Below are 15,060 nucleotides of genomic sequence, written 5' to 3'. Positions count from 1 at the left end.
AACCATGCTTTACTCCTATGGCTACTACACCGAATTTATCTAGGGAACATGGCAAGCCACTTGCCCCTAAGGACGAATATAGAAGTATTGTTGGTGCACTTCAGTGCCTCACTTTAACTCATCCCGATAGTGCATTTTCTGTCAACAAATTATGTCAATTTCTACATTGTCCAACTGATGAACATTGGAAATGAGTTAAACGGGTCCTTCGATACATTCATGTTTCGAGTACTCATGGCATTCTTTTTTGCTCTCAAATGATCTGAGCCACTCATTGCTATTCTAATAGTGATTGGAGTGGTTACCCGGATGATAGACGATCCACGAATGCTTTCTGTATTTTTCTTAGTAACAATCTTGTCTCTTGGCACACTTGGAAGCAACCTATGATTGCTAGATATTCCAGTAAGAGTAAGTACAAATTGCAAATGCTACAATAAAACTCTTGTTAAATGAACACAAAACCAACTGGTATGCATTAATTGGTAGTTTGTGAATAATAAATTTGTTAGTTATTGACAAAAGGTTGAAATATTTTACCTAAACCTCTTTTTTTTTTATGAAATTTGAGATTTCTTGGTAACATAACAGATTTACGTAAATTAACTTTACTTAAATTATGTCTAACACTAGAAAATTTACATAAAATTAAAAAATGTTACATAAACCTCAATTTTTTTCGTGAATATAGAGATTTTTTTTGTAATATCATAATTTTACGTATATTAAGTCCCATTTTACGAAAATTATGTCTAACAGTATAAGATTTTATGTGAAGTTAAAAGGTTTTAGATAAACTTCATTTTTTCCCGCGAAGTTAGATATTTATTTTTTTGTAAAATAACAACTTTACTAACTTAAGTCCCACATTACGTAAATTATATCTAATAATAGAGGATCTGCATAAAGTTGAAAGGTTTTACGTGAACCTCAATTTTTATACAAAGCTAGATATTTTTTTTTTTTTTTTGTAAAATAACAACTTCACGTAAATTAAGTCTCATTTTATGTAAATTATGCCTAACAATGTATAAGATTTACGCAAGGTTAAAAGGTTTTATGTACCTTAATTTTTTCACGAAATTAAAGTTTTTTTTTTGTAAAAATAACAACTTTACGTAAATTATGTCTAACAATATACGATTTACATAAAGTTTTTTTTCGCGTAAACTTCAATTTGTTTGCGACGTTTGATTTTTTTTTTTTTTTTTTTTTGTAAAATAACAACATTATATAAATTAAACCTCACTTTGTATAAATTATGTCTAACAATATAATATTTACGTAAAGTTGAAAGGTTTTACGTAAACCTCAATTTTTTTGCGAGATAAAGATTTTTTTGTAAAATAATAACTTTACATAAATTATGTCTAACAGTATACGGTTTATGTAAAGTTGAAAGGTTTTACGTAAATCTCATTTTTTCATTAAGTTAGAGATTTTTTTGGTAAAATAACAACTTTACGAAAATTAAGTCTCACTTTACGGAAATTATGTCTAACAATAGAGGATTTATGTAAGCCTCAATTTTTTCGTAAAGTTAGAGATTTTATTTGATAAAATAACATCTTTACATAGGGATGGCAATGGGTAGGGTACCCGCGGGTAGTGTCAATCCCAAACCCTTACCCGTTTATTTTTAAATTACTCGTACCCATTCCATTACCCTAATGGGTACATGTTTTGCATCCCATACTTGTCACATTTAATTCACAGGTACCCACGGGTACCTTTACCCATTAACAATAAATTTAATAAATAAATTTATCTAAAAATTGAACAAATTGAACTTTAATCAATAAAAATAAATTAGTTTAGTGGTATCATTTAACGGTTGAAGAACAAAAGGTTGGTGTTCAAATCTCACATCTTATATCTAAAACATAATAATATTTTTTAATATATAAAAGAGTTATGACGGGTAATGGGTACCCTCCCTGGAGGTATTCCCATACTCGTCCCATTACCCTAACGGGTAATAGTTTTGATCTCATACCTGTCTCATACCCTTTTATACAGGGTACAAGCAGTTCCATTATGATTGGATAGTGTCGGGTACCCACGAGTAGAGTCTCCGTTGCCATTCCTATCTTTACATAAATTATGTTCGACAATAGAAGATTTACGTAAAGTTAAAAGGTTTTATGTGAATCTCAATTTTTTCACAAAGTTAGAGATTTATTTTCAAAATAGATGTTTTACATAAATTATGTCTAACAATATAAGATTTATGTAAAGTCGAAAGGTTTTACGTGAACCTTAAATTTTTCGCGCAGTTGGAGATTTTCTTTATAAAATAACAACTTTACGTAAATTATGTCTAACAGTATAAGATTTATTTAAAGTTGAAAGGTTTTACATGAACCTCAATTTTTCCGCAAACTTGGAGTTTTTTTTTTTTTTTTTTGTAAAATAATAACTTTGCAAAAATAAAGTATCACTTAACGTAAATTATGTCTAACAATAGAAGATTTACGTAAAGTTTAAATGTTTTACATAAAATTCGATTTTTCGCAAACTTAATGACTTTTTTGTTTTTTGTAAAAATAGAACTTCACATAACTTAAACCCGACTTTAAGTAAATTATGTCTGAAAATAAAAGCTTTACGTAAAGTTCAAATATTGTACGTAAAGCTCAATTTTTCGCAAACTTAATGATTTCTTTTTTGGAAAAAGACACCTTTACTTAAATTAAGTCCAACTTTACATAAATCATGTCTAAAAATAGAACATCTACGTAAAGTTCAATGATTTTACTCGTAAAACTCAAATGTTTCCAAACTTAATGATTTTCTTTTAAATACAACTTTACATAATTAAGTCCAACTTTACGTAAATTATGCCTAAAATAAAATATTTATATAAAGTTCAAAGGTTATATATGAAATCCAATTTTTCACGTAAATTAAGCACCGCTTCACGTAAATTATTTCTAAATATAGTTGATTTTTTTAAAAAACTCAAAGGGTGTACGTGAAATTCAATTTTTTTTCGAAGTTGTGATTTTTTTTAAAGTAATGACCAAATAGACCTCACCGGCAATCATAGTCTCATAACAGGCTAAGAGAAAACTAGCTTAAATAGTTGAGGAGCTTGACTTGATTACTTCAATTCCAATCCTAAATGAGACAACATAATGTACAAACCTGCAATACCTTCAACAGCATATTTGCCATTGAATTGAGTCAAGGCTTGAATTGCTTCTATTTCTTTTTTCTTTTCGTACAGCTCCCCATCTGCAGCTTGTTGGCAAGCATAGATGGCTGCTTTTACTCTAGCTTTCTCACTACAAGCAAAAACGCTATCACCGACGAAACAATTCGTCCCTAATTTGCGCCGGTGATCATGATCACCGACGGAACACCGACAGATATTGATGTGTCGGCGTTAATCTCGTTGGTAAGCAGCTGTGATAATTTTTTCCCGATACAATATTTAGTCGGTGTTTTGTGTCGGAATTACTACTTTTAGTAGGTGCTTTCGTCGGACATTCCGAGAATATAACCGACCCCTATGTGTTAGTGATCTTTTTTTGGAATATTAATTTCGTGGGACATTCCGAGAATATAACCTGGGTGATCTATTTTTGGAATATTAATTTAATAATTTACCGACAGATATGGGTCGGAAATTGTAAATTATATTCAAAATAATTTTTATATTTTCTTTTTAGTCACTTTTTTTTTTAGATTGAAGGAAGCTCTCATATATATATATATTACAAACAATATAAAAACTAAGAATTGCCTATAATAAGAAACAAGCATTTACACCTAAACGCCATTAAAAAGTTGACTTGAATTTTGTGTTTCCCGTTGTTCGTTTTTGTTTCCGTGCATCATAGCATAAGACTAATCTTACAAACAACTAAAAGAAAAACAAGTCACCAGAACTACCTTTATCCAAGCTTTTCACTAGTTCTGTATAAGTTTCTTGCAAGGAAACATTCTACTCCTCCCTGGTTGAATTTTTGCCTCACGATAGTATGACAAAACCTTCATGAATCACGAAGACGTAAATGGTAAGTAATTTCATTTAGCAGGAACCAATTATAGAGAACTAACAGCTTCAGATGAAAGGAGATCATGCCCTTCAATTTTGAGGAAGTATGGGATAAGGTACCAAAATAGGTTTATGGTTTTTGGCGAAGTATCAATTTAGACTAAACGTACAAAATAACACCAATATAGGCTTAACGTTTAAAAAAGTATCAATTTAGGCCTCGATAATGGATTGGACACCTCATTCCTATTACCCGGTCAAGTTCTGATTTCTCCCTCCACGTACAATTGAAAGAACTTAACAGAGTAATATCAATGACGTTTCTCGTTCCGTTATCGAGGCCTGAATTGGTACATGTTTTAAACATTAAGCCTATATTGGTGTTATTTTATATGTAGAGCCTAAATTGATACTTCCCCGAACACCATAGACCTATTTTGATACCTTATCCCAAAAGAATTCTCAACTAGCTCTAAAATATTAATACATTTTTCCCATATGGAAACCATGATACCAAAAACGACAATAACACTATAAATTGCAAAACACTACTAAATCCTCAACTACATGCTTTATCTTTTAAGTTGTGCAAATCATGAATAAGAAATCACTATAAAACCTATATAGAAGTGAATTAATTCAAACTAGTGCAAATCCAAGAGCACCTAAAATTAGTTCACGTGTAATTTATTTAGCACAGAAATATAGAAAGAAAATAATCAAACAGGACTAAATATCCATTACCTCATTCATTATTAACTAGCGAAAGGCCCGTGCTTTGCACGGTGTAATTAAAATCCTTGTGCATCATTCATAAAAAAAAATCGATATATAAATATATTTTTTTGAAGAATATATAAATTGAATATATCCAAATACGATTTCCAAATTATATTGAAAAAAATAAGTAAATTTAATGAAATGATCAATTAATAATTTTAATATTTAAAATGATTTACAAATAATTAAGATAAATTTTCGATAATTAATTGATTATTTCATGAAAGTTAATTAATTTCAATATAATTTAGAAATAATATAAAGACATATTTTTGGAATGAATTAAAAAAACGTAAAATACAATTTATAAATATTACCAAAAATAGTGTGCAAAAATTTTCTATACAATAGGTAATTGGGAGACCTCGAGTCAACATGGTTCAAAGCGAAGTAATGAGGGAGTATTGGAGGAGGAATATGTAAGCAACCAATTTCTATTAAGAGGTGGGGAATGCTCTGTTTCAAATTAAGCTGAAAATTAGAAACAATTACCAACTTCAATTCATGCATGAAATTATGATTTTCGAGCTAAATACTTTCATTTCATTTCCTTTTCTTTGATTAAAATCTTATTTAGTACCCGTTACTTTACTTTATGCTTATGCCTAATGTTCTCTCAGCCCCCTTAACTTATCTTAATTGGTCATTTTATCCTTCCAACTCATCGAATGTCATATTTATCCTCTTAAATCTATAAAAGTGGTATTTCTCACCCCCCTCAATTTCTCCATTTACCCCCCAACTCACAGAATATCCTATTTACCCCTTTAACTCCATAAAAGTGGCATTTCTCACCCCTTATACAATCCGTTATCGAGGCCTAAATTGATACAATTTTTTAAACGTCAAACATATATTAGTGTTATTTTGTACGTAGAACCTAAATTGATACTTCCCCAAAAATCATAGACCTATTTTGGTACCTTATCCTTACATATAATGTCTTTAACTTGTTTATATTAATGTTCTTGTTATTTGTATCTTTTATTCATTTATTCTCTTTTCAATTTTTTGGCTAGTTAAATTTTGATTACCTAATTATTGTAATACAATATTATTGTAATAAACACATGAATGAGCAATATAATTATCAAATTAAAACAAAATAAAAAAAGTTGATATTAAAAAAATACATTTTTAAAACTCATTTGATTAAATCCTATTCATTTTGCACCATAAAGGGTAAAAAATACAACTTTTATAGAGTTAAAGGGGTAAATATGATAATAAGAGGTGAGAAATGCCACTTTTATGAAGTTAATGAGGTAAATATGACATTTGATAAGTTGGGGATGAATAAAATTACCAATTTGGACAAGTTAAAGAGCTGGATGAACATTAGGCCGTATGCTTATAACTATTTTAACTCCTTTTTTTAACAGCAACTATTTTAACTCTTCTTTATTATTTTGGGGCATAATACATCATTTGTCCCCTGAATTTGCCCAAAAAGGTTAATTGGCCCCCGGAACTTTTAAAGTGTTCCAATAGCCCCTTAAACTTGTATAAAATGTTCAGTTAGCCCCCTGAACTTGCGTAAAATGTAATCAATTGATCACTCGGTCGTAAAAAAAAGTAAGTTAAATGAGGAAGATGTATTCCACGCATCGTTTGATGTTATTACATAATAAAAAAATAAATTAAAAATGAATTTATTACTTGCTCAAATATACAATTTGTCTTCTATAATATTAGAATTACATACTCCGATTTTGGTCGTTTTACTTTTTTTTTTTTTAAGACTTGTAATATGATATCATTATGCAAAGAGAATAATGAGAGTTAAAATCGATTTGAAGGAAATGGAAAAAATTAAAATTTAGTAAACCAATTTTAAGATCGCTAGACATTTAGCAATGGATGTACTGTAGAACACAAACACTAAATAAACTCGAAAAAAACAACTGGAAATCAAGGAAAAAAAAACAAAACTGGAAATGAAGGAAATACAAACAAAACCGTAACTCACCTTCTCCCTCAAACCCGTAACTTATTCAACTACACGATGGCTTTTTTCCATTTTTTCCAGAAAAAAAAAAATTAATTCTTTACCCCTATCTCCAAAATCAAGTTTAGCTCATAAATCTCCAACTTGCTCTTCCTTTCCCTTTCTCTTTTTCTAAATTATCTAATTGGAAAATTACTGTACTTAAATTCCATCTTTCACATATCAATCCAGAGAAGAAATTAAAACTCAAAACAAAAGAGAAATCAAAGGGAATAAAAACAAAATCCTAATTCACATTCATAAGGAAGAACATAAAAAGAACAGAAACAATATTTAAAACTCACTCTAGAATATTCTGAAATCACTTTTCACAGTTTTTCATTGATTAATTTCTGATTTCAGTCCTGAAAAAAATAAAACACAAAGATCAGTCAGAGATAAGAAAGGGAAGAGAAAACAGAAAAGGGAGAGCATATGAAGAGAGAAGGGAAATACAACACTAAATTTAGATTAAAAAAGAAATAGTTACCGGGAGTGAGAATAGGTGGTTTTAATGAGTGGGTAAAATAATTAGTTACACACTATAACTAAAACACCACTAGTGTAAATCCATACCTTTATAAATTATAAATAATTTGAAAATTTGAGGTAATTACACATCAGCTAAACTCCTATTAGCTTGCAAGTGGCAAGTTTGGTTCCAGCTTTTATAATATTAATAGATAGATTATACGACACAGAAAACCAACAATCAGATAGAGGTAATGCTTCAAGATACCATGTCATTGAAAATCTTCCACCTGAAAATTCTAAACATATTTAATTTCAGAATGAAACTGTTTTCTCATCAATAACTATATATTTAAATGATTTTAAGAATTAAGACTTACTTGGGTTGTAATAACCAAAAATAACATCTGATGTGGCAGCTACAGAAGTTACACCAGGGTATCCAACACATAATATGCCTTTTCTTGTTTGCCTTGACAAACCAAAATATTCATTCCCCATCGAGACATGATAACAAGAACTAAAGGTCCTTCGGATACTTCTGCAACTTCAGTTTTTACAAGTTGCTGCCCCGGAAGGCGAATATTGATCATGTTCATATCTTCATTCTCAATAGACACATCCATACCCATAATGAGGACTGATGTATCTTCCATAGCTGCAATTCTTTTTGAATACCAGAGATCCCTACATATAGACTACTAGGGATTCGAATTCCTAATACCAGAGCACTGCAAAAAAAAAAAAAAAAAAAAGGACATGACTTGATCAGAGAATTCAAATCAGAAAACAATTTGAGGTAGAAGTTATTTCTTTTGCACATCTCAAAATGGAAACAACACAACCCCAAATTATGCATTTCAACTCAGGTTCAGCTGAATGAATGAAATAAACTAAAAGTTGTAACATGAATCTATGAAACTAGAGGTTCATACAAGCTGTAACAATCTCTCATATCTCTATTTTAAATTTTAAATTTTGAAGATCTATAATTGGCATCTTTAATTAGCTCATCTTTAATTGGCATATAGCATATCTTACCGCCAAAATCAGCTTGTGTGTCCCGATGTGTGAACCATGACTTGAGATTGCATTGCAAAATACAAATGAATGCATTGTTTAATTATAACCTTTCTGACTTTGATCTTCTACTTCAGATCTCAAATATATATATATATATATATATAAATTGAGAATAATGCAAAATCATCTCAATTATGTAACTACCTTACTGGTGTTTTAGATATAAAACATTGAAAACTGAACTTGTGAGGAATCCATTCAATGCTATTACGAGATTTTTCCAAGCTGACATTTCTTAATATTCTTCCTCAACGATTTTACTAGAGTCTATTGGATCATTTCTTACACCAGCCTGACACAAACCAGAAACCTTTCTAAAAGATTCTACTATCTTTGGAAAATTTCTCAGTTAATAACATTTTCTGTAAACTTATCATGGCGATTGATATTTAGCTACTGCTATAATATAATGACCAAATAGACCTCACCGGCAATCATAGTCTCATAACAGGCTAAGAGAAAACTACCTTAAATAGTTGAGGAGCTTGACCGGATTACTTCAATCCCAATCCTAAATGAGGCAACATAATGTACAAACCGGCAATACCTTCATAGCTCCAGGACCGCCGTTTGCCTCTTTTGTTCTGCCATTATGTGATCTCTCAATGCAGCATATTTGCTAAGACTTGAATTGAGTCAAGACTTGAATTGCTTCTACTTCTTTCTTCTTTGCGTACAGCTCCCCATCTGCAGCTTGTTGGCAAGCATAGATGGCTACTTAAGCACAGATGACTACTAGGGATTCGAATTCCTAATACCAGAGCACTGCAAAAAAAAAAAAAAAAGAGAAAGGACATGCCAGAGAATTCAAATCAGAAAACAATATCTAAAAAAAAGAGCTATTCTAAAAAAAAAAAAAGCAAATAATTTGAGGTAGATCAAGTGAACCTATTGAAAAATCAAATGATGTGATTTAGTTTCAATCAGAAGTTATTTCTTTTGCACATCTCAAAATGGAAACAACAGAACCCCAAATTATGCATTTCAACTCAGGTTCAGCTGAAAGAATGAAATAAACTAAAAGTTGTAACATGAATCTAAAAATCTAAGTGTAAAAGGAAAGACCATAACAAGTATCAAAGCATTATCTTTTAGCAGCATCAAACTTTGTTTCCATAAAAGTTACTAACCTACTAATTTAGTTTGATCCACAACTTCCTCCAACACTGACAGAAAAGCAAATAATTGAAAGCCAAAGCCATAGCCAAAAAGATGGAGGTTGACTAGTGGGAAAATCATTAAGAAAAAGGTTTATTTGGATAGGACCTTCGAGGTAGAGGATGGAAAAGCATTTAGAAATGGGTTTAATTAAAACCAACCAAAATAGAATGTAGACTAATGTCATGCCTCAACATCAATAGGAGAAGATCTTAATATGACAAACAACTTTAAGCACCAATTTAATTGAACATGCCAAGCATCCTAAACCATTATAAAGCTTTATAAGCATATGTGAAGATGTAGCTGATGAATCAAAAGAGAATGGCTTTGTCAGGTAATCTTAAGGGTGGAAATTTGGTTTGCCGTGTCATAATCGTATTATGTTATCAATATATTGCATGCTATAAAAATGATAATCATGTCCAAGGATCGTGGCAGTCGAGTTATTTATGTAAATCATCTCAATGTATCAGAAATTTCCATCCTAGCTAATCTGAAATTCAGAGAAAGCTAATAAAGGAAAACCTCAAATCATCCGCCAAAAAGGGATAAAATTAACCAACATGTTTCAATTCCTAAAAGTTCATACAAGCTGTAACAATCTCTCATATCTCTATTTTAAATTTTAAATTTTGAAGATCTATAATTGGCATCTTTAATTAACTCATCGATATTCTAAAAGAATGCAAGGGAGAGCATATAGCATATCTTACCGCCAAAATCAGTGTGTCCGGATGTGTGAACCATGTTTAGCTCATTTTCTTTTCATTAAATCGATGTAACTGCATATAATACGCTTCGCATCACATTTAAATTCATCGACAAGAAATTTACATAGATAAAACACTTAAGCAAATAAATAACATATATATTAAAATTTCAATTTTCACTCAATGGCAAATAAGTTCAAACCTGAATAAGCCGTGAAATTTTGGCATCCACTTTTGGACTTTCTCCGCATGATCTTGCGACTATTATACTGTAGCTTTGAGCGCTTGTATCAATTCAACAAAGAGGTAAAAGCTCGTGGTTAGGCTATCTTCAAGATCACTCTCCTCCGGCTAGTCAGGGCACCACCTATATTGAAGATGACAGCGAAAACCCTTCTCGATTTAGTTGTCTCTGTTCGCCCTTCGACTACAAGAAGGGATCGCATTATCAGATCAGAGCAAGGGATTGAGAAGAATGCAATTAAGATGGAGGAGATGATCCAATTTTTGGGAACCCCATGAAAACTGAAACAGACAAAAAATTCCTATATTACTGATTTTTTGAGGGATGATCTGATTTCAATCTTTTTGTCTACTAAAGTAAAGAAATCAACTATCTAAGTTTATGTAATAACATTATAGCAAAGATAAAGTTTATAAATTAAGCAGGGATCCCATCCCATTACCAATTTGCCTTTCAAAACCTTTTCATTGTCAACTGGGAAAGCTCTGATGCATTTTCCAGGGAGATTGACCGTGGTTACATTGTTGAATAGTCACATTAATGTTGTTAGCTCTAATACATTAGAGAAATATATATTTGGGAACAAAGAAAAGAGGGCTAATCTTTGTTTCTGCAATTGTTGAGTAGTAGTGATTCAAAGAATGAAAGCAATGTTGCTATTAGGCTCAAATGGGATTTATAAAAAAATTGCTACTCTAATCACTTAAACCTGAAACTCATATTACTACTCTAATCACATCTCATTTATAAACTAACTGATTGTCTAAAAAAAAAACATTAAAAACTAAACTAACTGATAAGTCAAGAGCTAGCTCTAAACAAAATTAACCAAATTTCATAAACAATTAAAAAACTAATAGTTACTACTCTTCTTAAGTTCATCAATAAGACCACTAAGATCAGAATAAGAAGATCCACCTTCTTCACAAGCAGCCTTAGCCATTTCACCAAGTTCCTGCACTTTCTTCCTCATCTCTTCAGCTTCTTCACCTTCCATAATCCTATTCACAGCATTCTTCAATGTTTCACTCTTGATATTAGCTCCTCCAATTTGTGTCCATTCTTCAACACCAACAGATACACCAATCTTTAGAACTTGAGTCAACAATCTCTCATTGTAAAATTGTTCAGCACCAATAGGCCAAGTAACCATTGGTAATCCAGCAGCTATTGCTTCCAATGTCGAATTCCATCCGCAATGACTCACAAATCCTCCCACCGCTTCATGTTCAAGTATCACAACTTGTGGTGCCCATCCTCGAATTATCAGTCCTTTTCCTTCTGTTCTCTCTTCAAATCCTTCAGGCAACCAATCTTCTTCTTCTTCATTGTTGTCTCCGGTTTGCCTTATCACCGACCAGATAAAGTCGTTCCCAGACGATTCGAGTCCGATTGCAATCTCCTTCAGCTGAGCTGCACTGAACTGAGTTATGCTACCAAAGGATATGTAGACAACAGAATTTGGTTTCTTCGAGTTGAGCCATTGTTGTCTCCGGTTTGCCTTATCACCGACCAGATAAAGTCGTTCCCAGACGATTCGAGTCCGATTGCAATCTCCTTCAGCTGAGCTGCACTGAACTGAGTTATGCTATCAAAGGATATGTAGACAACAGAATTTGGTTTCTTCAACACCTCTGTTGCAGAGTGAAACCGGACCGATAATCCAAGCTCTCCTTCCTAAAATGTTTCTGTAATGATCAGCATAAGCAGGTTCAAGCTGGTAGAAACTATTGACGATTACTCCGAAACTCGTCATCTCTGCTTTTCTCCCTCCCTGAAACAGTTTCACTGTCTCGCTTGGAAAAGGATAAGCCGGCAATTGCTTCCCGGTTATCGTTATTTCATCGGGGAGATCAGGGATGATAAACGGCGTCGGATCGGAGGTGACATTGGGACGCTTCCAGTAAATGTTCTGCTCAACGGAAAACCGAGCGCACATAGCCAAGAGACCATTTCCATGGAAAACAACCCTTGGAATCCCGAATTTGGAAGCGGAATCAGTAGCCCAAGGAAAAAACTGATCGGCGACGACAAGATCTGGACGGAGTTGTTCCAGAAGGTTCTCCAGAGGATGTTGAAGCAAGGTTGTAGCGAAGGAAAATCTATCGAAAACCTCCCAGCCTAACTTTCTGGAAAGGATGAAATCGAGATGCTCGCAGCCTTCCGGTAATCCGGCCTCGGCAGTCGGAAATTCAAGCAAATGAATATTGATGTCGGTCTCCGATTTGGAAATTTTGATTTGGCGGGAAACAAGAGGCTCGTTGAGAGGAGTGGTAACAATGGTGGTTTTGAGGTTTCTGGAAGCAAAAAGCTTGGCAATGTCCAACATTGGAATGGTGTGGCCATGAGCCATGTATGGGAACAAGAGAACATGGAGTTTAGGAGCGCATTGAGTAGGCATGATTGAATCTGGAATCTGAAATCTGAAATCTGAAATCTGAATGAAGAAAGCTGAAGCAATCAAAGATTTATTTATAAAGGATAATTATTTCGTATCCATCAAGCATAATAGTAAGAAGTAGAAGAAGAGGATGAAATTGTAACTCTGATAATTATTTCGTATGCATCAAGAAAATTACAGCCTTTCTCTCCACGCATGCACTTCACCGTACATCTTTGGCCTCATCCGAGTACACATGAAAATTACAACTTTCTGATGATCATTTAGGATTTGTATGTGATTTAATATATAAATAATTGGGTAACTAAATAATATATTGACTGAATGGTCTAGACTAAATAAAATTTAAAATATCTAAATTACTTTATATGTTTTAACAATAAAATATCAATTTTTACTATTTTATGTATTTTTTTCTTAATAATAATACTCTCTTAGTTAATCGTTTTATTAATTTTCATATAATTATAAATTTTTAATTTAGTAGTGTAGAACTTATTCGTTAAAAAAATGAATGATAAATATTGTAAAAATTATGAAAAGAGAAGTAGAATAAATAAAATTATAAAAGTAATTGTTTTAAGCGAATAGAAAATGTATTTTTTATATAATTAATATATATAAGTATAAGAATTTCGGTGTATATATACTACACAAATTTCAGTAAACCTACTTTGATTAAATTTAAAAATTAGAAGATAAGTTATTTTATTTGTATAATTATGGGCAATTTTGTACTTTCATGTATAAAAATAAACAAATACAGTAAAGAATTGATTAAGATAAAACCTAAGGAGTTTATAATAACATGATGGATCTAGTACCGAGTTAAGTAAAAACACAGGGACTATATAATTATTTATTCTAAATAATTTTAATTAGCTTTATAAATAACTAATTTCATTAATTTTTGTTTCATGTTTGTGTTTGTTTTTTAATTTCAAAATAGAGAATTTTAGGTATTTAGTTACTAATCTCTTGTTTATTTTTTTTACACCTGAAAAGTAGCATTTCATAAAATTAGACAATCTCCCGTTAGATAAAACAAACGAGTTCTTAATATTACAAAGTATCTCTAAATTTTTATTTGGAATTAAACTGTGTTCTCCCATTTATTCTATATTATTAGCATTAATTTGGTAAATTACACTTGTAAACATTATAATACTTACAGATCACTCCTTCCAGAGAATTTTTTTTTTCATTTTTTTCAATTTATTTTATATTATTAATTTGGTAAATTACGACCTATTTTTCTGAGTTATGCTTTTGCAAATAAAGTACCGAATTCACCCCATACTAATAATTTGGTAATTCTTCTCAAAAAAAATTTGGTAATTACACATATATATATATGATACCTGAATTTGATGTATTTTACAATTTACTACCTAGACTTCACTTTTATATATAAAAATATCCGAACTTAATATCTAAACATTATAGAACTCAACCTATTACAGATCCACCTTCTAGCAAAATTTTATTTTTCCAGTTTACCTCCTATTATTTTTCCATTTTAGTACCTCTCTCAATCTCTTTCTCCTCTCACTAATCTTTAGTTCATGCTCATCCACCGCGTATCGTGCTTATTTTTCAGCTTCAAGACTTCAAACTTCGCTACTCAATTAGAATATAATACATCCCTATCAGAGATAGCGTCTAGACCAAACGTGCCACAACACACTCAATCAGAATATGATACATCCACTCATCCACTCGCACACAGAACTGAAAGTTACTACCGACATCCACATGCCTTCGTCTCAAAGCAATTAAAAATTTATAATATTTTAAAGAATTTTCATTCTTCAACTTTTTCATTTTTAGGTTATTTATGTGTTTCTTGGTTAAGAGAGCTAATTTGAATGTTTAGAGGAAAAAAACTCAAAAAATTGTGATTTTGGAAAATAAAACACTTAGTTCCTTTGTAAATGTTGTTCTAACTAAGGGCCCGTTTGTTTTACCTACTGTTTGTTGTTGTTGTTTGTTGTTACGGTTTGCTGTTTGCTGTTTGAAAAAGCTGCTTTTCCAAAAAGCAGAGATTCTCTGCTTTTGTAAAAGGCTGCTTTTCGGGTGTAAAAGGCAAACAGTAGATCACTAACCAAACACTCAATACTGCTTTTCAGATGTAAAAGGCAAACATGATGTTATTAACCAAACACCTAAAACTCTCTTTTTTGAACTGAAAAAGGCAAAAAGGAGCATGAAAAGGAGCAA

The 15,060-nt window shown here is 31.5% G+C and overlaps 1 protein-coding gene and 1 long non-coding RNA gene across 2 annotated transcripts; both read right to left on the bottom strand.

Moving 5' to 3' along the window:
* Positions 1-7,627: 7,627 nt before the first annotated feature.
* LOC136225899 (uncharacterized) lies at positions 7,628-10,251 on the bottom strand. The gene is made up of 3 exons (XR_010687372.1): positions 10,199-10,251; positions 8,792-9,089; positions 7,628-7,972 (listed from the first exon to the last, which is right to left on the bottom strand). It is a non-coding gene; the product is annotated as an uncharacterized lncRNA (long non-coding RNA).
* An 896-nt stretch (positions 10,252-11,147) lies between these two features.
* Positions 11,148-12,859, bottom strand: LOC136227345 (UDP-glucose flavonoid 3-O-glucosyltransferase 7-like). The gene is given in 1 exon segment (XM_066015986.1): positions 11,148-12,859. A coding segment is annotated over 1 exon segment (1,548 nt). The 5' UTR covers positions 12,841-12,859; the 3' UTR covers positions 11,148-11,292.
* Between the last annotated feature and the right edge of the window lie 2,201 nt (positions 12,860-15,060).

The sequence above is a fragment of the Euphorbia lathyris genome, chromosome 4 (genome assembly GCF_963576675.1).
Source record: "Euphorbia lathyris chromosome 4, ddEupLath1.1, whole genome shotgun sequence".
NCBI classification, from domain to species: Eukaryota; Viridiplantae; Streptophyta; class Magnoliopsida; order Malpighiales; family Euphorbiaceae; genus Euphorbia; species Euphorbia lathyris.
Note: the sequence above shows the minus strand (reverse complement) of the source record. Positions and strands in the feature narration are given on the sequence as shown.